Genomic DNA, 24,824 nt, shown 5'->3' on the forward strand with positions numbered 1-24,824 from the left:
CTGAAACCTCTGCTGAGCTGTGGTGGGCTCAAGCACCATGCTAAGGGAGGGCTGCCCTGCATCCTCCATGTGGGGACACCCAGACAGGCTCTGGGTCACGGCTGCAGTGAAACTGTTGGACATGGAAGTGGGTGAGTCTGGGCATGAGGAAGTAGGAAAAAGGATCTTTTTTTCCTGCGCTGTTTCAGTACATGCTGAGGAAATTGAGTGAGAGGCATAGATCGGCAGCTCTTAACTGCTAAAGATATTTGCAAGAGTCATTTCAGCAAATGTCTCCCGTTCCATATATAGATCTATAGAGTCTGTGCTTCTAATGGACTGACAAATGTACCATAACCCTGGATGACTGTTGCTTCATTGCTTGGCTATACAGATAAGAGTAATGCTTCCTTTTGATTGAGATCTTAAATCAATTGTTCCTTTACCCAGCGTCTTGTGGTTATTATCCAAGGCAAAGATAAAGTTCAGGTGGTAAATTGTTAATATTGTAAGAAAAATGTCTGTTGTGTCCTGCTTAAAGTTCCCTGTCTGGATGAAATACACCCTCCTATAATATTTAAGACTGCACTTGATCCATCAGTGTGCATGCCAGCCCTACTGCTTAGTGCTGCTGCCAGCTGTGAAACACAGCACTGCAAGGCCTGCACTGGGGCAGAGGGGCCCTTAAAACACTGTCTGGGGTCACCCATTGCCTCTTCAGGTTCTGGGAGTGGAAAAATCAATGACAACTTTAGGGATGCTCTTCTACATCTCCATATTTACCACACTCCAGGTCCCCTCTCAGGTGGACAGCATACACAGTTTCACATTCATTTCCAAAAGGAGCAACAGCTGTAATCCTTCCTCTGCCCCTCTTGGAGTAGCTGTGGCCAACAGTTTTCATGCTAATTTGTTGCTTAGCTCTCAGCCACATCACAAAGAGATGTAGCTTCGTGGTCCTCTATCAGGGTCTCATGTTGCATTGAATGAACTTAACCCCTCCGGCTCACTCTCACTGTGGGCTGCCCATGTGATTACCTGTCCTTGGGCAGGGCAGGGCTGTGTCTTTTGCTGAAGAGTAAAATGATCCAAGCATTAAAATCTGTTCTCTGTCACAGGAAGGTGAGGTTGTGACCCATTCTGAGTGCTGGGCAGCCTGGAGCTGCAGTGTCACACAGCAGTGGGTGCTCACATCGCTCCTGCGCAGAGAGCTGGGCTGACCCAGGGCTGTCCCCATCCCCATCCCTATGTGATGCCTCACTGCTTTCTTCCTTTCAGTGCAACCCTGGCAGAGCTTGTGCTGCTGTCTGTGCCTTCCCTGCTGGGGAATCCCCAGCTGACTGTTACCAGCCCAGGACATCTCACCAACATTAAACATGATTTTTTTTAACCTTCTAATACACTCTGGGGATTTTAAATGATCCTTCTGACAGATAACAGCACCCACTCACTATGCAACTCCATTGCAGTAGCTGCAAATATTCACCTGCAGCAAGCAGCTCTGCCTCTGGCACACTCCCGATTCTTTTCCTAGTGACAGGAATCAATAGCAGCAGATATGAGGACACAGATAAATGTATGTACAGTTGATGAGGGGTGAATGGCCCTTCAGAGCCAAGAATTCCACTCCTCTCTGCCTTTTTACATGCTTTGGCTAAATGCTCTGTGCATTATCTCGCTCACCTTGAGTGCCTGAGCTCTCCCATCCCTCTCCAATATTCTTTCAGCATTCTGCAATGTCAGATGTTGCTTCCAGCTGTAAGAGAAATTATCTTTTATTCTTTGAAGGGGAAGCAATTCACAGCATTTCCATCTGCAGAGGCAGCGGCTCCTGCTGCAGCCCGGCCCCAAGAGGCGCTGCCTTTCCTATGTGGTTGGACTCCAACAGAGGCAGCGCTGTGCAGCAGTGAATGACCGCCTTCTCATGGCTCTTCTCACATCCTCGTGTAGTGCCTTTATTATTCATACCAATCTGTCTTTCAGATCAGCTTCCAAAGACACTCCAGATTAAATTTTCTTCGTTATCATTATAGAACGAGATGAGTAAGTGGCACATCTGTTCACAAAGTGCTTTATTATCTGTTCTGATGGGCTGTGGGATGAATAGCGGAATGGCTTAAATATGGAGCAGAAAAACACATACAGGTTTGTGCACAGTCTGAGATGTGCAACCAGCACCGCTAACTTGAGGAATCTGACTCCGAACTAAAGAGGCAATCATTAACTAACGATTGAGGCCAATTTATCATGAGGGAAAGCTTAATGAAGGGACAAGAGGAGGCAGAACACAGACGTGCATGTGTTATTGCACTAATGAAGACCCAGACGTTGTGCAACTGGTTCTCATTCCAGCACCGTAGAGGAAAACAATAAATATTTTACAAACACACCATGCAAAGCCAAATTGAACCAATAAATCTATTTATCCAGAACTTATTTCCTAATTTCTTACAGCTGTGCCGCTCACAAAGGAGGATCGTTTGTTTCTCAGACACAGAGGCAGCACTCCCACTTTGCACCCACATGTCCCTGCTGTCCCCAGGAGGACTTTGGGTGCAGGTGGGTGTGCGCAGAGGCAGCAGGCACTGCTGGGGTAGATGGGAAAGGAGGCAGCAGGGAAACAAGGCAGCATGTCCCTGGGATCCTCACACCTTCACGTTAGGGAAGGGAAGTTTCAGCAGGCTGTGCATAAAGTATGGGCCCATGTAAGACGGAGGGCTGCATCTTGATATCCAAGTGACAAATCACTCGAGCTGCAGGAGCTGTCACAGCATACAAGGTTGCCAGGAACAATCAATGAAATTATAGCCCTGTGCTACATAGTTGTTTATCTGCTATTATGGAAATAAGGTACCATCAAAACTGTTGAAAAAACTTGAAGATTACAGTAGGCACAATTTGGGGAGATGACAGCAACATTTTATCATCTTATTCTGACAGGTCCTGTTCAAAAAAAATCCCTGACTTGTGCTGTTGCTGCCTGTATCGAGCTGGGAGGATGACAGGGGATGCTGTTTGTCAGCTGTTGTGCGAGAGCAGACCTGGTGTTCTGCGTGGGGGCTCAGAGCAGCATGGAGATGATGTCAGCAGCAAAGAGGTGCTCGTGGCCAGTACAGCTCCTATGGAGCCCATGGATGAGCTGAGGCACAGCACAGCCTCAGAGCATCCACGTGTAGGTGTCACACAACATCTTCTGAAATAACTGAGAGGCGTCACAGCTCAGAACAGCACACCATCAGATGATGAATCCAGACCTCTCCTAGCCATCGCTGCTTGGAGCTGCACCTAATGGGGTTATTGAAGGAGTCAGTGGCTGAGGTCTCCCTGTGGGGACGTGGGGCAGCAGGAGCAGCCCAGCTCAGCCCAGGAGGTGTTTAATGAAACATGATTCTATTGACTAAAGGTATCAATAAGTGGATATTGACATGGTCAGAAACAGTGCAGACAAAGAATTTGCCCCAAGACAGTATTGTCATCATACTGTTACCTATATTTTTTGAGATGTTTTTATTATGTGTTCTCCAGCTTTTATGAGTCAGAAAGTCTTGGCTTTGGCTTTTGTGAGGAGGTATGATTTACACCTGGATTGCTGGTGTCAGAATTGTAACTAATAAAAGCCAATGTTTGGTCTAGATTAGCCCTACACCATCACTCCAGATGGGAGCTGCTGAGCTGAATATTTCTGTCCATTTTTGAGCACAGTATCAACCACCTCTGTCCTTGTCAAGCCCTAAGGAAGGGAACAGTTACCAGACTCTCTGAGAGTGGTCTAAAAAATATCTGGAAATGACACTTTATGAGCGAGTGTGCTCTGGCTGGAAGGTATGAGAAGGTTGGTGTCTCGCCTTAGAAGTTCTGTGTTTCCTCCCTATATAATCGCTGTCATCACAGCACCCCCACCTCACTGCTCTTATTTTAGGAGATGCTTTCTCTGCGCTCTCACGTCAGTCTCAGTGGGTAAGCTTCCAAATGGGGCAGGAAGGAGCTGCAGTCTATTTGTGGCTGCTACGGCTCCTTCTACACCACGCACTGCTCCAAGCTGCCCGCAGAGCCGCTGAGCACAGCACCCACTGAGCGCTGAGCAATGCCCACACACAGCAGGCACTGCTGAGTTTGGGCCCAAGTGCCTCTGGAAGTTTCCCCACATCAATCAGAGTGATGCAGGTCTATGTCCTTACTTTAAATTCCCATGTGTTCCACCTACGTAACATGAAGAAACACACCTACTGTGACAAACTCATGGGGCTGGGCAGCACGATGCTCCCTCCCCTTCCCCCTCACCATGGTACGGCCAAGGCCCCACATCACAGTGCATCATGGCTGGCACACTGTGCTCCAGCAGCACAGCACTGCACGGGGAGGCAGCTGTGAGCCCAGGGCTGCGAGCTGACACCACACGCTTGGCTCTAATAGTAAAATCAGGGGGACTATTAAAGTAGATTATGCACTAATAATTATGCAAATATTCCTTCAGTGAAACTATAAAAATCTCATGAAGATTTAGCACCTGGCTATTATGTGGAGAGAAATATGTGGAAATGAAAATGAAGATCATTAACTTTAAGGAGTTAGGGGGATTTTTGCTGCTGTCATTTAAACACACGACTTGGGATGCCTTTGAAGGTTTAACCTGGAGGAGATTATCAGTTATAACACTGCTGAAACATGGCTGCAGGATGGCAGTGGATTCAGCTTGGAGGAGGGAACAGCAGCAGAGCAAAGACCACCCAGCACATCCCCTCAGAGAGAGAACCACAGCAATACTGTACTGAGAGATACTGAGTATAGAGAGCTGAACGTTGGCATCCCAGACAGTAGTGAGGATGGAGCAGCAAACCCCCCCCACTCAGCAGCCCTGATCTCCACAGAAGAACCCAGAGATACACTATGCACAGGGAGATGTGAGTAAATTTAATAGGAGCCACCTGAAGGAGCAAATCAATTAACTGATTGCAGCTGGGTTCAGCACCCAGGTCCTGCTATAATGTTTAGCACTCCATTAACTTCAAAAACACAGGAACCTTTGGAAGACTGGATACCAACTGGTGGGTGAAGCTCAGAGGGGGATGGTTACCCTGATGGAAGAAATCAAAGCAGAGCCTTTATTTTGTTATGATTAAACACCACTGCTGCTTCCTTGCCAAACTGTGGGGGCAGTGGGGCTGTGGTTGGCAGAGCCCACACTGCAGTGCTTGGGAGCTGCAGCCTGACGTAGTGTTGGGTGCTGAGAGCTTGCCTGCTGCTTATGGAGGGGAAATAACGCTGTTTGTGAGCTTTATTCATTCATTAATAAATAGAAAATGCACATGCAGCTCCTGAGGCAGAAACAGAGACCAGAAATAATGCCCCACTTGCTCAGTGAGCTGCACTCCTTCCTGAATATTTAAGCTTTCTGGCCCAGTGAGCCTCAGTGCTGTGCAGAGCTCAGGGCAGCGCTGATGCTCCTGCGGTGCCTGGAGCTGCCTGACCATGAGTGCTGGGCTGGGAGATGCTCATCCCCTCTGCACTGGTGGGTGCTAAGCTGGAAGCAGTGCCTGAAGGGGTTGCATGGAATTGTAGACAGACAGCACCCAACGCCTCTTTGTCTTTGGTTGGTTTTTATTTACCAATAAAATGATACTACAAAACATGGGAAACATCTGCTTGAAATACAGACCGCAGTCACGCTGCCAGCCTTTAACCTGCTGTATTTACAGATCTCCCCATCCCTTCAGAGGAGCTTTAGCCTCTTCCTCCTCCTCCTGGCACTGCTGAGCTCAGTGCTCTGTGTTGGGGCACGGCAGTAATTCAGCCCCACTGCTCCGGCCATGTGGGTCAGTGCCACTGCCAGGCAGAACAGCTGTGGGTCCATCAGCATAGGAAAGAGATACACGTGTGTGTGTGTAGATACATCTATATATAAGCGCTTTTAATTATATAGTTGTAAGGCAGATTAAAATTATTTTCTGACACCAGCTGGTATCAAAGGACACCACTCCTACCTCCCATGCACTTTGTGCGGTGTGAATGGGAGGTAATTAAGTTTGCACACATTGTCATACAGGTACTGCAATCTGAACAGCCTCTGCTCCTTCATATCCACCCTGTGTGAGGCTCCTGCCCTGTACCCCTGGGTACCGTAGGCCCCAGCACTGTGGGGTTTTGTGCTGCTGCCCCTTGGTATATAGGGGCATCAGTGGAAGTGGGAGGTGATCAGAAGCCCCTTCTGTGTGCTGGGAGGGAGACGGCAGGGCCGCCTCTGAGTGGGGCTTGTCTCGTTACCACTGGATCGTCCTCACCCCAGCTTCCAGTGAAGGGCAAGCTTTTTATTTCTTTGCACATGAAAAGAAATGAAGACAATAATGTATTCCAGAACAGTTCATCTTCTCCTAAGAATTATTATCAGGAAGCTGGAGCCCTGCTAATTGGCTTTGCTCTGCAGCACTGAGCGGCTGCTGCTGGCTCCTCGTGCACACAGCCCCACAGCCCCAGACCCCGTGGTACAGCCAATGAACCTGATGGCAGCGCCCAGTTCTGGATGGAAGATGAAGATGAGCACACGGTGCTCCTCAGTGCTGCTCCAGGCAGCAGTGCAGGTGGTGCAGCAACACAGCAGTGCAGGAGGCGCAGGTGGTGCAAGTGCAGTTGTGCAGCAGTGCAGGAGTGCAGGAAGTGCAGCAGTGCAGTAGTGTAGGAGGTGCAGCAGTATGGGAGGTGCAGGTGCAGGAGGTGCTGTCAGAACGGGCTCTGCTGATGAACAGCCAAAGACTAGAATACTTTCAAAACCCTCCTCCCTGGATGTGCAGCCACACGGGCACTCGGCTGCTGCTCCTTTTGCTCTTCCACCCCAGCACTTCTGACCCCATTGGAGCTGTGGTGGTGCAAAGCAGTGACGTCGAGAAATCGTTCAGGGAGGGGATGACCAGAAGCCCACAGCCAGCAGCTGCCACACAGCGTGGCCCTGCAGGGGGTATAGAGGTGGGCCTACCCCAACCACAGCTGCCCCATCCCTGCAATGTATTGGTGTGTATTGCACACAAGGGTACACAGGGTGTATTGCAGAGCACAGGAGACCCGCCATGCTGTTCTTGGGGATGCTCCATCAGGTGAACCCAATGCAGTGCCAGCTGTTCCAGATAAGCTGCGGCTGTGGTGGTGCTCCCATCTCTGCTTAAGGTGAGGGGAGGAGAACTGAAGCTCACAGTTGTTTGTGATGCCTCCAGCTTCTTGTGGGTACAAATGGGGCAAAACCAAAAACCTTGGGGGAAAGTGATCCCCATTCTGCTAGGACCTGGTACACGTGGAGCAGCGTGGGATCACAGCAGGCAAGGAGGCATGGAGGCACCCAATACATGTTCCTGTGTGTGCATGTGGCAGGTGAAGGGCACCAACCCACTTAGCTCTGCCTGTGCTCTCACAGTATGTGTGCACTCCCATCAGCACGCTGCTAACACCCACCCGTGTAGGACCCATTTCTTCACCACTGCTCTGTGCTTATTGAGCTCCTAAGCCAGAGCTCAGCTCCCTGCTACAACCAACAGCCCCAACCCCCGAGCACCTCCCAGTGCCCCCCCGAAGGACACAGCTCCTGGCAGCCCCCAGGCCATGCTCGGGCACAGCTGTTCTCTCCCCATTTCCATGCTCTCTCAGTGCTATCTGTCCCAGGGAAATACAGCAGGCTAAAAGCTACTTTGTTGTTGCTGTTGTTGTTGTTGTTTTTTACATACCACAGTAGAAACAGTAACTGAGTTATATTTGTCAGAGTCACAGCAGTGTATGCGTATTTGCTATTCACAGACCGCAGAATATTGCCAATAACCTCACTGGTGGGGACTGACGACACGGAGATACATGCATTCGTGTGAGACCACAACCAATGATGTCTATACTGCATTAAGCACATTCATTGTTAAACACCTTCCAGTCAAATTGGTTCCTTGACATTTGTCGTTAAAACTTTAGTTTTTTCTTCCACAATTAAGCACAAAGTAACCTGTAAACAAGTTGACATTACACTTATATACAAGTGAACCACGTCGGAGAGTAGAAGAGGTAATTCGGTGGGTGCCACTTAACCTACGTCGATGTGCAATAGATGGACTCCACCGCGGCGAAGTCACTGCGTGCCTTGTGAGCTCTGGGCTGTGATTTGAGTGGGACTGGGGAGGCACCACCCACAGCCCCCACCCCCACCACGGCCCCCAGAGCTGCATCCCATGCTCGGTCATTGCTATAGATTAAAATCTTCAGTAGCATTCTTACAAACCGGTCACTGTAGCTAAGTGATATCGATGCCGAGAAAAATAAAGAATGTCTTTTTATAATATAAATAATTTAAAAGTGCTTTGTTGTTGTTGTCATTGTTGTTGCTGTTGTCATTGTTGTTTTTTACTATTAATCTACAAAACCCCGCAGGGGCATAATCTATCCATAGGACTGGACAAGTAGTTCGTACCATGGTACACATGGGGCTGACATGTCAGGGACTCAGACCACATGCAACAGCACTGTGGGGCAGGGAGGGGGAGGGGGTCCCTCCTGGGCCTGGGGGTACTTGGGGGTCCCAGCTCCCACAGTCACTGCCAGTACCAGGCAGACCAGCGGTGCCCTCTGCACACTGCTTTGCAAAGAAAGGAACAAACCAAGCCCCAGGCTGGAACTAAAACCCCACAGCCTGTCCACCAGAGCACTGTAAAGCATCTTTGTGGTGCATACATGAGAAAAATATAGGGGAAAAGTATAGGGGAAAAAAATCATTTGGCCCACGTGCACCCTCACCAAAACAGTACAGCCACACCATGGGTACGATGCTCTGTTTATGCAGCCCTTATGGTCCTCCTGGCAAAACAAAAGCTCCCTGATGTGGGAACAACAGAGCCCTGCAAGCGCAGAGGAGCCCCTCACTGAAACTGCCTTAGGATCAGCAATGATAACTTGTGCACACTGACATCATCTCCCATGGCGGTCTCAAATTCAGGAGCTCTGGAGCCTGGAAGATGCTAAATAAGTCTGAGATGAGCCATCCATTCCCACAGCCCCATATATGTAGAATCATTTCTCTGAGCACCCCAAGGCTTGTTCCCCCCTGCAGCTGTGCCACTCTGCACCCTTCCCTTTCCACAGCCCCAGGGACACTCCATGCGGTTCATTTCCAGTTCTCTGGACTGCACACAGCTGGCATAGCACTGCTGATGACCCAAAGACCCATTCCCTGCCAGTCAGAGCATTAAGCACGTCTCATCAGGCTGATCATCTCCAGTATTTTCTTCTGCACCAGATGGGAGCCTGCTGTGCCTGCCCTGCCACCTGCATGGGCTGAGCCCACTGCCCCCACAGAGCCCAGGGACACAGAGAGGGTGAGGGGCAATGGAGAGAGAGCACCAGAAACACATGGAACACAGCAACAGAGAGCCCTGTCCCTGTCTGCAGGGAACTGCATTCACGGTGCCTCAGAAAAGGGAAAGGAGAGATGGAGTGAGGGGGTTCTGCTGCAGCCCACAGAGATTGCAAAGAGCCGACCATCCACAGCTGCTAACAGTGCTCTTTCCTGAGAAAGTGCAGTGATCAGGAGGGAGCCAGGCAATCTGTCAGCAATAGATACTGATATATATATATATATACATATATATACATGGAGATGTATATACACACATATATATGTGTGCACACCCACACCCAGGCGCTGAAGGCAATGCTGTCCCAGCACATTGCTCTCACAGCCCTGCTGCCCCCGGACACGGAGCTGCACACCCGCAGAGAGCAAAGCAGTGCACACTGCCAGCCCTGTGTGCCCTTAAGGTACTCTGCTTGTGTAAGACTCAGAGTTGACATAGAAAAACATTTGTCATTGTGCTTCCACAACTGGAAAAATATCATTACCCTACAACTATAAATGTTAAGGTGAGATAGGCAAATTAGGCAGTATTATAGAGATGGATTGGTTTTTTCTTTGTGACCTAACACATAATTACTATCAGGAATTATTTCCGTATCGCTCCGTATCCCGCTGTAACAGCAATGGGTACCATCCCACCTATAGGTGGTACTTCCGCAGCAGTTCCGACTGCCAGGGATGCTTCCTTTCTGGAAACCTGTCCGGGATTTTGATCTTGAGGAAATCCTGGATGCACTTCTCCAGCTCCTCCTCGATGGAGAGCTTCTCCTTCACAGCCTTCTTCTTGCCAGCAGTGGACTCACGGGAGCCCGAGGTGAGCGTCCGCAGCAGGTCGCTCTTGCGCCGGCTCTCGGAGTGCTGCAGGAGCAGCACGGGGCCCTTCTTGGCTGGGCGGTCCAGCGTCTGGATGTTGGTCTGTCGCGTGACGGGGCCGCAGATGACGGTCTCCTGTGGGGAGCTGCCTTCCGACTGGCTGTCACAGCTGGATGTTGACAGCTCATTGCAGGATGTGCCACTCTCACCCTCCTTCTCGCCTTTGCCGTTTTTGCAGCAGCAGTCGCAGTGGGATGAGGCCCAGCGGGACGGCTCACCTGGAGGGAGAGAGCATGGTTAGAGCCTGCAGGCAGCTCCCTGAGCCCACAGTTCTCCTGGAGCAGAGCCCTTGGATCCATTGATGCCACAGTTCCCATAGATGCCCATTGATGGAACTGCCCCATGCCCTGGGCACATTTGGGATGCTCAGCAGGAATGGATGTGCCGATGGTGCAGGGGGTGGTTAAGCAGCTCCCTGATGGCTGCAGTGACTGAGGTCCTTCTCCCTGTAGTCCTTGCATGCACTGCCTGGAGCCATGTGTGTGCCCAGTGGCACAGAGCACCAGCACAGTGAGGTGGTCTCATGGGAATAAAGCATGAAGGCAATGCCACTGCCTGCCCAGGGCAACGCTCACTGTCACTAAAGCCTGTGCTATCTGCAGCTTCATGCTTTCATTGGATACAGTAGAACTACTTTCTATTTCTGAAAGTAACAAAACAAAGCTACAGCACTGAATTGGATGCTGCATCAATGACACCCACCCACAGCAGGAGGCACAAACAGAGCCCTCTACAAAGGCCACAAATGGGCATCACAGAATCACAGAATCATAAAGATTGGAAAAAACCTCCAAGATCACTAAGCCCAACCCCAACGCATCATGCCCACCGAATCACATCCCTAAATAGAATCCCAGATTCATCAAATAGGAGGCAAAGCACAGCTATGGAGCACTCTGCCCTCAGACCAGCCCCATTGCAGCCACAAACAGGATACACATCAGCTGTAGAATCAGGGAAAGAAACAAACAGCCAAAAGCCTCCTAGTGTCTGCTCCTTGCTCAGCGATGGAGGAGTCTCCCAGTCTGTGTCCCTGTACCTGAACTGAATTCAAGGCTTTCTTCAGGACCTGCTCTTGGACTTGTCTGATGAAAGTCAATAATAGTCAAACTGAAATTCCTCATTGTTTTTGTGGCTTTGACAAAAGCATGGAACCTTCCACCATGCAGCCCCTGTGCCAATGTCTCATCCCACATGAGGCAGCCCTGGCACCCCCAGTGCTCCCAAGCAGAGGCACGTGGCACATGCACTGTACACAGGGCAGTGCAGGGCAGCACTGGGCCTCCAGCAGCCCCTGTCCTGGCAGAGATGCACACGCTGCATTGATGTGACCACACGCTTCAGTAATTACCACCTGCCTGCTGAGTGGAGCTGGGAAAAAAGGGGCTCATTAATCCCAGCCTGGCCCTGCTGCCTCTCTCCCTGATCTCAGAACATTTCTCTCCTGCTGCCTTAACTATAGTAATTATTAGAAGGTTCTGAAGCAGCAGTAAAGCCTCTGATGTATAACTGACACACAAATGCCTGTTGCCTGCTTCTCCTCTCCCTCTCAAAGCAAATGTACTGCAAGCTGGGAATGGGAAACCTGAGCTGCCACATGCAGCAACCCCATGGGCAGGGAACACTCATGGTATGAGATGTGCATGGAGCCTGCAGTCTGAAAGCAATGAAAATGCGTGGGTTTTGTGTTGATCTTTGTTGTTAGAAATGGTGCGTGGACAGCAGTTCCAGCACTGCACAGCCCATAGCAGGCACAGAGCTGGAATTTTGCAACCTTTGCATGGGGAACATGGCTCCCCACGGTGACCCCCAGCACAGCCACACTGCTCCGGGAGTGGAGCTTCACAGGTACACTGCCATGTGCCCAACAGCACCCTGCAGTGTGACTGCAGCGAGTGGGGCATCTGCTGCCTGCCATTATGGGCTCCGAGAAGTGTGATTTGTGCCAGCCCACCAGAACATCAGTTATTCAGATATGAGTGCCACCAGTCCCTAAGGGACCCCACAGCAGAGCGGTGAGAACACACAGACAGTGCTGGGGCCACATCCCCACATGGCCCCAGCAAGAGCAGGAGCCTCTGAGCCAGCCTTGAGACCATGAGTGCCCAGTGAGCAGGAGCTGAAGGGGTGGGCACTCCCCAGGTAAGTCCTTGCCACTGGCATTGCCTCCTGGAGCTGCGGTATTCTGAAAGCAGATGGTGACTTTGATGACATTTGCACTGGGAAAGTGCTCAGCTCTTCACCAGCTCCCTTCGTTTTGACATCTACCCTATAATGTTAGTTTTAATACCAATTTTCTTTTTAGTTTCAGATCTATAATGTTGTGACATTTCAGAATGAAGCTGTCACAGATTACCAGGATCACCAATGCCAGCCTCCAGCTCACCCCCACCATGCCACTAAGCCACTAAATAGAACTTCAGAATCGGTGGCAGTGAGGCAGCCCAGTGCCCCACATCCCACTCCTGCTCCTTCCAGCCTCAGAGCTGAGGCACTGAAAACTACCACACATTACTTGGCAGGTCAGTGAAGCCTGGATGACCAAGGCCTGCAGACAGGCAATGGTGGCCCATACTTGATGTAAACCTCTCATCCACGCATGTACAATGCCTCAAATGGGTTTTGCATCCATGCATGAATTAAAGGTATTGTGATTGATGAGAGACCGAGGTCTAATTGGTGTTTTAATAAATACATTCTCAGTTGGTAATCTAGCCAGAACTATCAGCGGAAAATACTGCTGTCCAAATAAAATTACCAAGGTAAAACTCAGGAACAACGACAAATGCCATGCAGTAACTGGCTCTGGTACCAGCACTGGCAGCTGGATGGATGTACAGCAGATTTATGTGCATTTTGGATCAAGGACTCTCGGTGCTATTTCCTCAGACAAACAGAGCAGGGGAGGCCCCAGCAGCAACAGCACTGCTCTGAATGCCTTCATTTGCACTCCGGCCAGCACTGTCCAAGCTGTCTCCTCTCCTCCACATCCTGCTCACTGCTAAACTCATCACCAGGCTCTGATGTCCGCAGACATCTAGCTCCTTCCCAGACCCTTCAGACACCCAACCCAGCCCATGTCACCATGCCCACCAACCACATCCTCCAGTGCCAAATCCCCACTTTATGGAGCACTTCAGGATGGTGACCCCCCCTCTCTGGACAGCTGTGCCACTGCAGACCATTCTTTTGGAGGAGAAATTGACCCTAATACCCAACCTGAAACTCCTGTTCCCTGTAACACTGTGCTTGAAATGCAGTCCCTTTCCTTTCCAAATACTGCAATTGGAAACAATATTTGGCCATTAGGACTGTGGCATTTATTTTTCTCCAAGAGAATTACAGTGAAATGAAAAAAAATGATGCAAAAGTTTTCTTCCTCCAATAGCATTTACTCTTCTTGCCCTCTCTCAAACATTCAGCTTGTTTAAATTGGGTGCACCAGGGATCACCAGCTGCCACTAGAACATCTTCCCTTACATCCAGTCCTGCCTCCTCCAGTTTGAGACTGTATCTTTATTACTGTAGTTTTAACATATTATCCTAATACAGTCTTGTTACTTAAAATTTATACTCCAGTTCTTGAAAGTGAAGTTGGAATAAAGGAGCAGGGTCTGCCCTGCTTCAGGACATGGAGGCAGAGCATCCAGCAGGGCACAGACCCCCAAGTCAGGGCCCAGTGATGGTGGATCATGGATTGAATTCTCAGACATTCAGCACCAACGTGCTCCTGTTGTCTATTAGGAAAGGAGTTAAAATCCTCCATTAATTAAAATGCAGGTAAAACCGATCTAGGCTAACCAATCAGACAGAGCACCCCTCTCAGTGCCCTCATTTTAGAATTACCAATACGAGCATTGCTCCAGACTCCCTCGGTGCATAATGCAAACACTCAGAGCCAGCTCAGTGCCACAAGGCATCTTGGCTCCTCTGTGGGTGCTGCCAGCACCATGGCCCCGCCAGCCTACACTGAGCTGCTGCAAAACACCAAGAGATGCACACATTCATATACACACATTTTTCAGACGTACAGGTGGAAACTCGCCCCAAGGTTATCCTTTGTTCTGCCCTTCATCATTTACGTTTGAACTTGAGCCCCTTCTAAAACCTGTTTAATTAGCAAAGACAAAGAACGCGGGTGTCCTGTCCCTGGAAGACTTGCATTGCAAATTGCCAACAGATGGTTATGATAATATGGGAGCCACAGTTCTTGAATTTTTAAAAATTAGGACTCCTAACAGATAAATGCTCTAGAGATATGAAGGCATCGTGTCAATCTCTGTTGTTCCAATTAATTGCAATCAATTGCTAATTGAGAGCTATTTTAAGACTCGTCATTACTTTGAACATAATGTGGAATAATCTGTGTGGATCCCTTCACCTCCTGCAGATGCCATCGGTACGGAGAGCTCTCAGGATGCAGAAGCAGAAGCAGCTCCATCAGCCTCCTGGCAGCCCTCTGCCTCATGGGCACAAACAGCCAAATGTGCAGCTGCGGATTCCAGATCTTCAGAAATGGAGCACCTCAGTCTCTTGTTGGACTTCTGCGTGCAAAGCTTTCTAAAGTGGCAGCTCTGATGTTACTGAACAAATACATCTGCCTCCACTTTGAGTTTCCAGATGGCACCACTATCTCTTTGGGCAGCTGGAGCCAACATCTCCAATGACACCTGAGCATTAACAGTGGTACGGTGCTAAAGGCAGGAGGGGAAGGGGAGCCTGCTTTTTTTTGGCTGTTTTTTATTACAGTATGGGGAAGGGTTGTCCAAAGACACATCACAGGTTCTAAAGAGAAATTAGGAAAGGTTTTGCTTTTGCAGATAGAAAAAATACCAAAATAAACTCATACTTGGATGATGTGTTGGCAATGGCAGCACTTGGACAGGACCCAGCAGCCACCAGATGCCAGAAGGATGCAGCAGGGAATGGCATGGCTTTGGGCAATGGGTGTGCTCAGCGGTGTGCTATGAACATTGGAATAATAAGATCATGTCATAGAACCATGAAATGGTTGGGTTGAAAGGGACTTTACAGCCCTCCCAGCTCCATCTCTGTCATGGGCTGGCTGCCCACCCCAGCTGAGGCTGCACTGCACCCCATCCAAGGCCTCAGGTACCTCCAGCTCTGGGCAGCAGTGCCAGGGCCTCACCGCCTTCCGAATGAAGGATTTCCTCCTAACATTTGACCTAAATCTCCCTTCATTCAGTTCAAAGCCATTTCCCCTTGTTCTATCGCTATCTGAGTGTAAAGAACCACCTTCTCTTTTGCTTATAGGCTGTCTTTAGGCGCTGAAATGTCCAAATGTGAAGTCAAAACAAAGTCCACAGTGCTATTTGCATGGCTGCACGTGTGCCGGTGCTGTGCTGCAAGGATATGTCCCCAAACTGCTTTTCTAGTCACCTGGAATCAGTGCAGCAAGAGGACAGCAGACTGCAGAGCTGCCAGCAGGTCTACAGTGTGCTCCCCACCCGTGGAGTGCTCAGCATCACAGAGAGCTCTGCGTGGTATAGCACAGCAGGTGCTAATACATAACTCATGTTCTTTGCTGTTGCACTGCATTTCCAATAGCGCTGAACCAAGCTCCATTTTTCATAGATGGCTTCCTCAGGCCAGCACTGCATGGCTCTGGCACAGCAGCCACTGATAACCAGCTGCTGCCACTGTGAGCCAGCCCCACTGCTTGGCCCCACTGTAACATGGCCCCACTGCTCCATGGACCCACTACTCAGTTCTGGCTAACTTAAGGGCTACACAGCAATCAGGGTGTATGGAAGGGATCCTGTAGGGCTGCTGCTCATTAATTATCTGTAACCCAACTCTGAGAAGCAGCTCTCTGAGAATGCTGTGCTGAACAAAGTGGGGAGTGGAGCCCTCAGCACCCAGAGCCAACACTGCACTTGAGGAGGATGGGAGGGCCCTGTCCGGAGCAGCACACACTTGGTTTTTATGAGCTATTTAAGACACTCTCTCTGGAAGCTTTTATTTTCTTTTTCCTGTCTCAACCTCATAAAACAGCCTTCTGCTCTGTAGAGATAAATGTTGTTTATATGAGAGAAGCGTTCCCAGCCACAGTGGGTTTTGCCTTAAACCCCGTATCTCGCAGTTTAATCTTGCTGTGGGTTAGCTTGGTTTATTTACTATCCTATAAGTGGAGAATTGAACTTTAGGAAATGAATGGCGTGGTTTATCCATTTTAGCATCTAGAGCAAAGCACTTTTGCATTAAATGAATTCATGCAGCAGGAGACCCTCCAGACACGGCTTGGAACAGCCCAGCACTTTGCTCACAGCATTTCCAGCAGCAGCACCAGGCTGATGCAGGCAGCCATTCCTGGCACTCCAACAGGGGCACTCCATGAGGCCAGCACAGTGCTGAGCAGGCCACCATGTCCCATGGCGCAGCAAAGCCCAGTTTCCATATACAGCCTCCACTCTGCATTTGTAGGAGAAAACAGGGTTATTTTTGTTCTTTTTCTGCGGAATCAAACAGATTATTAGAAATTTTCCTCAGTGTGTTTCTAGTGGAGGATGGAAAAACTCTTTAGAGATTGTTTAGTGGCTCCTATTGAACTCTATAGGGTTTTAGTGTCATTTACAGAAAACCTGCTGCTATCTGCATTATTAAATCCCATACAACTTCTCCATAAGAAAGTAGAAAATCTCAGTGATTATAAGCCCAGCATCCCTGCAGATGAAAAATGTTCTGACAAGAAATCCCAGAGCATTACAAATGTATTCAAAATAATAACACCAGAAGGATTTTTCTACAAGCCATAATGTGGAAAGCATCAAACACAGGAAAATGGGAATAAGTGTCCTTTGACCCAGAGAAAATGTTGGAAATGGAACTCACAGCTCCATCACAGCCTGATTCCATCCCTGTGGAAATAATGTGAGCATTACTACTGACTGAAGGGACCTCAGAGGAGAACAGTGTCTCAGCTGGAGCACAGTGTGCACACACTGCTTCTTCAAAAGTCACTGCACTCCTCCATTGCCTGGAAGCCAGCAAGGCCCATCACAAGGCAGGCTGAGATGGGGAAAAAAAGCAACATTGGATGGCAGTGCAGCAGGAACAGCCCAGCCTTGGGTCTGCAGCAGCACTGTGCTGCCCAGAGCAGGTCAGAGCAGGGCTGTGCCTCCAGGCTCTGCTTAGAGAGTCAAAGTGTCACAGAATGGCTTGGCTTGGAAGGGACCTCAAAGACCATCTAGTTCCATCCATCACTGCAGTCCAGGACACAGCTGCTGGCTGAGCTGTGAGGGCACAGTGCTGACTCACAGCAGTGCCACTCACCAGTAAGACAGGCAAGGAAAGGCAGCAAAAGGAACGGAGCGCTGCCAGCCAGGAGCTCACACACATGCTCTGCCTTCTCACGGCTCTCTCTCTGCATCCGAGGGCCATAAAATAAGCACCAAAGTAATTTACTTCTGCTTCAAGGCCCCTTTACGGAGTCAAACTGATTGATGGGGCCCCAGTGCATGTGACCGACAGCTCCTTAATATTTAACAAAAGTAAAAAGCAGCGCACAAATGATGTGTTACGGAGTTGCTTTTGGCCTACAAACACATTAAGGTAACTCTGCGTACATTGCAACTGCTCAAATATTAATCATTGAATAATTTAGGCCGTGAATTTATTTGTTTAAAGAAACACTTCAGCAGATATATTCGTTCACCGTAGTACAAATCCATATTTATGATATGGTTATTGGTCTGACATTTTTTCCGATATCTTTATTTCAGGATGTTTACTGTAATAGTCAAACCCAGCACTGGGAATGCACCCATCTCTTTGGGGCTCCAGTTCCTCACCTCTGTGCCAGGTGTTGCTCTGCCCCCCACCCACTCACCCTGGCAGCCCCACACCCAGAGCTGCCCCCAGCATAGGGAAGCCAGCAGAACCACCTCCCCAAGGCACCGCAAGCTTCACAGCAGAATTTCATTTGTTCCATTTTATTTCTCCATTGTGAGCCTGCTGGCAGCACTGGGATGTTCACTTGGAGCACGAGCTTTCTCCCATGTTGAATGTGCTGCTAAAACCACCCCAAAGACTGCTCAGGAGGCAGCTGGAGGTCTGACCAGGGCTCAGAGCAGAAGGTTCTCCTCGGGGCAAAGCTCCTGGGAAGCGCTCCCAGCCTGCACCAGCACTGCACCACCTGGACAATAAAATCAGGACCAACCTGCAGCAACAGCCCACAGCAGCTCTGGGAGTGCTGGCATGGGAAGCTGGAATTTGGGGAAGCATGAGATATCCCTGAGCTCCCCCCCATCACAGCAATGAGGCTGATGTTCTGGTAAGAAAATACAAACTTGATTTTATGTCCCCTGGGAAATTCTGCTAAGTGATTTATCATGCAACTGATGAAACTGCAATTTAACTTCAAAGCCCTACAAAGCATTAAGGAAAGCCTTGTGTTCAAATGAACAGTAAAATATTTGGCGCCTGAAATTATGGTAACAGCACATAGCACTGCTCCCCAGTTACCTGGTGTGGTGGATAGCTGTGGGGGCTGGCACCCAGCGGGTGGGCACAGAGCTCTGCATGGGCTGAGCCTGCAGCCCCTGGGCAATGCCCCCACATGCAGGTACCAGGGGGGCAATAGGAAACAGTGCTTAGCCAGCGAGTGCTGATTAGTGCAAAGCCACCTCCTAATAGTAGCATGAGCAGGAGGTTCTGCTCTTCCTGAGGCTGGAGGAAGGAAGAGGACACACTCTTTAGGAAGGACTGAGTGATAGAACAAGGGAAAATGGTTTCAAACTATATTGGGAGATTTAGACTGGATGTGACTAAAAAGTTCTTTACAATAAGGGTGGTGTTATGGGCACACTGCTGAAGTATAATTTCCAGCACCATTGAAGAGTCTGTGATTAAACCAGACAGAGGATAGCTGAAAATAGCTAAGGTGAAGCTGTGCACAGCCAAGATCTCTGGCAGGAGTTTTATTTCAGCCAACCAGCAGTGATGGCAGGAATTCAAGCTTTGCAGGTGCCCAGATAGGAGCTCAAATCCCCTCCTAAGCCTCCATGCAATCACGGCACACAAATTGCACCCTTTCACATAGCTCAGATTTAGGAAGGATTCGTGGTTTTCCTATTTCAGACATGTTTTGAAAGACACAAACGGCTGCTGCTTGTAAGATGGAGTGGCAGCCAATGACATTCAGGTCCTCGAGAGTCATATGCCCTCCAGTCTTCACCTCTATGATTAATGTGTTGTTTTATTGGCTCTTTTCTTCATCAAGAGGATTCAGAGCAACAATCATGCATCCTATCACTGTTTCCTACAACAATTACATATTTGTAATTCTACAATTATATATTTTAATTAATATTATTGTTCATTTCAGAAAAAAACGTCAGTTTTAAAGCTGCTTTTTTCTCCCAACCAAATTACACCTGTGCCACAGAGGGTGAACTTTCCTGCTGCAGCTTGAGACAAAGCACCAGTCCCAAAGAGCGCCATCCACGAATGATAGCTTTCCACAGCAAAACATTGGATAGAGGCCATGCAAGCAGAGATCCGCCCCTCCCAGCCCTTCTGCAGCCGTGGGGCTGCAGCAGATGAGGATGGCAGCAGGCAGTGCCCACAGCTCCCCATGGTGCAGAGCCCTGGCAGTGCTGGGTGCTACCACTCTGCACAGCGCCGAGAGCCATTACTTAATTGCTTTGATCTGTGCTCTTGTGAGATCTGTGCACTGTAATTATATTCTTGCTTTAAAAAGAGTGAAAGGGGAGAAAAAGTGTTATTTTGATGTTTTAGTGTTTGTTTCTCAGCAGCATGTGCTTGAAGGGAACTACAGTGATTTATCTTCCCCTATGCCTGCTCTCTACATCTGAAAAAAAAAAATAATAAAAAATTGGAAGAGCTGCTATGCATTTGCATCTCAATTTTAGCTCAAGCAACGTGACAAGGATTCAGCTAAATGCATTGGCACAGTTAGCAAGGAAGGCAGCTGAAGTAAACAAAACCTCCAGGTATGCTGTTGAAAAAAAACACTGAAACCAGGACCTGCTCCTCATGGTGCAGATAGTCCAGCAAGGGGTGGGACCCCAAGTGCCCAGAGCCCAACCAGGACCCAAAGGCACTGCACTCGCAGCTGCTGGGCTGTCTGTGTGGTCACAGCAGGGATGCAGAGCCCCCAGGGTTTGTTCCACAATGCTCATTCAAAGTTTCATCTGAAACGGAGAAAAAAATCATTTTCAGTTCCCTCAAGTTAAAAATATTGGTTGTTTGTAGGTTTCTGGGGAAAGCATTACCCAGCACAGACCACAACACCCACTGCAACAGTGCTATTTACAGGTTCAGACACACTTTTGCATTTTACAAAGAATATGCACTGCATCCAGGCCTGGGGCCCCAGCACAAGAAGGACACCGGGCGGTTGGAGAGTACTCAGAGGCTGCAGCACCTCTGCTGGGGAGGAAGGCTGAGGGTGTTCTGCCTGGAGAAGAGGAGGCTCCATGGAGACCTCAGCGTAGCCTTTGGTGCCTGAAGGGAGGAGAATGTCTTTTTACACAGACAGATAGTGAGAGGACAAGGAAGAAAAAGCTTTAAACTAAAAGTGGAGATTAAGGCCAGATGTCAGGAAGAAATCTTTCACTCAGAGGGTGGTGAGCCCCTGGCACTGCTGCTCAGAGCTGCAGGTGCCCCAGCCCTGCCTGACTGTCTGCTGTCCCCATGACTGGGGGTGCCCATGCAGATGTCACAATGTGATTTTTCCTGCAGACACCTGCAGAGGTACTTAAAGCTTTCACTGCAAACACCTCACATTCAGAACTACTCCATTTTCTGTTGCTGTACTGTTTGGGAACTGTTGAGTCCTGGCCCGGTCTACTGATTGAGCACCTGTGGAAAGGAGCCAGTCAGCTCTGGGAGCAGAGATGAAGGCAATTCAGCTGTGTGACAGGAAGGGGTGGAGTCTGGCTGCACCTCTTTTAGACCCCATTTAAGGGCTGACTGCCACTGTGGAAGGGTCTGTGGTTGGAAATTCCTCTTTAGTGGAGCTTTCCCCTGCTAACCCAGAATTTTCTGACACAGGTGAGCAATCTTCTTCCTTTATAGCACATCTCTATTGTACCAGTCCTTTTGTCATCACACCTTTATTATAATGCCTTTCCCATTGTATTGATCTGTCCAACTACTACACTGTACCAATAAATGCCTCATTCAAGATCTGGTTTTATCCAGTACATCTGTACTGTTCTCTGAGGCACAGGAGAAGAAAAGCTTCAGGTACTATTTCATGAAATACCTCAGGAGCACACTGAGCTCCAGCAAGCAAGAAGCTTCCCTCCAGCAACAGATTGCTTTCTAATTCACAGAATGCAAATGCAGATGCTGTTCTTGGCACTCAACCAAATTATTGCACAATGTTTGTTTCTAAAGTAGCAGCATTTAATACAGTAATGATAAAAGGGAAAACAACACTCTGCATCCACCTGTATGTGCATGGCTTTGTCACTCCTGCATGGCACTACCAAGATCCCAAACATGTGGGAAAAGCCAAAGCTGCAGAGGTCTTGGGCTGCCCACCAGCAAAGGGCAGACTGGGGGGGAAAGTAACAAACCCTGCTGCAGTGTGCTGCTGTGGTCCCAGGGTCATTTTCGTAATGAGTTGCGCTCTATAAATACCGCCTGTGCCTCCATCCTTCATCACCTCCACTGCTCACAAATCCAGAAACACATCACAGCTGGTAGCTGGCAGCACACAGAGCTGTCCTGGTCCATTCCCATCTCTGTTCCAGTCTCTGAGCATAACAGCACCCACAGCTGTGGGACTGCAGCTATGGCTGCATTTGCAGGGGCACTGAGCACCCCCTGCTCCTCCTCCATTCCTGCATGGAAACCCCTGCCTCTAACTGCAGGCTCTTCAGTACATGCTATTCTAAGGGTGAAGCTAATCATGTGTTCCTACACTTCAGGCTGTTTCCGTGCACCAGGTGCTAACTGCAAGGGTCACCCCAATTAAGCTGCACACAGCACTTCCCCATGACACGTGGGTTTTTCCCCCAGGGTCAGCCCACGGCTCTTTCATCAGCACCATCCTCCCCTGTACAGCCGATCTGAGGTGCTGGGATTACCACATCCCTATCACCTCCCACAAATTACACCTTATCAAAGAAGCACTGAAGTACATAATGCAATTACTCAAAGAACACAGTTCTGCTGCCAGATACAGCATTCCACACATGACACCAAATTTACAGCTTAAGACTAAATACAGTCAATGAGCACTGATACGATACAGCTTCTTCCTTTGTTTTTCTCTTCCTTCTTCCACCTTCCCAGTCCTGACTCTCACTGGCTACAGCAGGACACAATGGGGGTGAGAAAGCACCCAGAGATGCTCAGCAGCCCTGCTGGAGGTCAGTGCCCACAGCCCAGAGGCAGAGACCCACTGCAAGGCCCTTGGGCTGAAAGTGAAGCCCTCCACAGCAGCTCCCTGTGGCAGGTCGCATGAGAAAATGTTCAGGTGGGTTTTAATCTCTCTGGAGAAGGAGATCCCTCACCTCTCTGTGGGCTGCCTGCAGTCCTCATAGCTGGTCTTTTATCAGCCTACCTCGATTTATACAAATACAGTAAGTGCATTTGCCTCAAAAGGCTGTTGTGTTGATTGGCACTGTCTGAACCCTAAACATCACCATTAATAAAAATATCAGCTCAAAAATCAATTAAGTCCCATGTAACCAAGCTCTCAGCAGAGATGAGCCAGTTTATTTCTGCTGAAGTCAATTAAGTTAAACTAATTTACACAGCTGCTAATACCATCCAGATTTCTGAACAGTAATAAATAGTCTGTTCTCTCCTTTATTTAAACAAAAATGCATTTCTTGTTTAAATAGCAGAAGACCTTTCTGCATTAGCTGCGGAGATTTTTGCTTACATCAGATGCCTTATTCATTTTATTTTTAAACCAATAAGCTGAAACTGTTCTCTGAATTCTTCACCTTCTGTAATAGAAACTACACTTGATATGGCCTTAACAAAATCAATGTCAAAAAGGCAAAGTGTCCTACTTTAGTCTCTGACTGATTTCAGGGAGCATTTCTGCTAGTGTTGCACTGCACGGGGCTGCTAGGGAGGAGCCTGTTGGAGATCAGCACCTGCTGTTAATTACACCTCACACATTTTAAGGCCCTGTGTCTACCAAACCAGGCTTCATGTCTACCTTACCAGCCTGAACTACAAACTTAGGCAGATAGACACAAGTGGTCCATTGCTTGTGCCAAGCCAGTGCGCATGCCAACAGAAGGCGTTCATTTAGAGCACAGCACAGGCAGAGGCCATTGAGCACTCACAGCCCTCCCATGCCCCTCAAGTTTAGGTATTTTATAGAGGTGAAAGCTATGCCTTATCATGATTAAGTTGCAGGTGATTAATGGAAACAAAATTTCATAGAAAACTCCAGGTAGCATCTATAAATATAATAAGAAACTTCTAACAAAAATGTTGTAAGATTGAGTATGCTCTGAGTAGAACATTGTAGGTCTGCTTAACTAGACACATCCAGGTTAATTAAATCACAATTATTAACAGCTTCTTTTTTTTGTTGTTTCCTGTTTGTTGGGGAACACGTTGCCAAACATGCTCCCATGGTGCTAAACACTCAGTAATTATGCATATATTTTCATAACTTTTTGTTTTAGTCTTTGCAAACTTGGGCAGTTGAGATGAGAGAACATTACATATTTCCAGCTTGCATCCTTCAGAAGCTGAGATGCTGTTCTTGGTTTAAAATAAAAAGAGTGTGAGCACATTGTCGGCTCAGGGTGAGCCCAAAGCATCTCCACAAACACCCACAGTTCCCCAGGCTGCCAAATCCCAGCAGAATTGTGGAATCACAGAACCATGAAGGTAGGAGAAGACCCCACAGATCCCCAGTCCAGCACATGATCCCTACTGACCACATCCTGCAGTGCCACATCCCCATGTTCTGGAACACCCCCAGGGATGGGGACTCCCCCCTGCCCTGGGCAGCTGTGCAGTGCTGACCGCTCTTTGGAGCACAGCTTGGTCCCCATCTCCACCCTGAACCATGAGGCCACCAGTGATTGCTGTGTGTGGGCTGCAGCAGGCCCTGCTGCATGAGGCCTCCTGCTCCAGCTGCCACGTGGCTACTGCTGGGCTGTTCCAAACAGTGTAATAAATTGGCTTTTTGTTTCAGTTAGTAAGATCAGAATGAGTCTAGTTATGGGAAAGAATAATTAGGCATTGACTATGAAATCTGAAGGGGGATGGAGATGAAGATTTTATTACATTTATCACAGCTATAATATTATCTCCATGCGGGCGATGGGAGCTTTAAACTGGGTTTAAACTCTTCGGTGGGCTACAGAGCAAGTTAATATTGTGCTTTAAGATGCGTGTCTCATTTGTGATCTTTAAACTATTATCATAATATGAAGCAATTATCAACATGCAGAACTAGAGTAATTAGCACACGTTAACAAGTAAAACAGGGTCAGTGAATGAAAATACATTATAATTACATTAAAGAATCAAAGAACTATAGAATGTTTTTGGTTGGAAGGGACCTTAAAGCCCCCCAGCCCATCTGTGTGCTGGTTACAGCCCCCCCAGCCTAGCTGTGTGCTGGTTG

General features: G+C 48.6%; 1 protein-coding gene across 2 annotated transcripts in view; it reads right to left on the reverse strand.

Moving 5' to 3' along the window:
* Positions 1-2,036: 2,036 nt before the first annotated feature.
* KCTD16 (potassium channel tetramerization domain containing 16) overlaps positions 2,037-24,824 on the reverse strand; it is a 45,132-nt gene continuing 22,344 nt past the window's right edge. For both annotated transcript variants that reach the window (XM_015875528.2, XM_015875527.2), the window contains exon 3: positions 2,037-10,443. In XM_015875528.2, the coding sequence (XP_015731014.1) occupies positions 9,992-10,443 (452 nt within the window). In that variant the 3' untranslated portion in view covers positions 2,037-9,991. The remainder of the gene's footprint in view (positions 10,444-24,824) is intronic.

The sequence above is a fragment of the Coturnix japonica genome, chromosome 13 (assembly GCF_001577835.2).
Source record: "Coturnix japonica isolate 7356 chromosome 13, Coturnix japonica 2.1, whole genome shotgun sequence".
Lineage (NCBI taxonomy): Eukaryota > Metazoa > Chordata > Aves > Galliformes > Phasianidae > Coturnix > Coturnix japonica.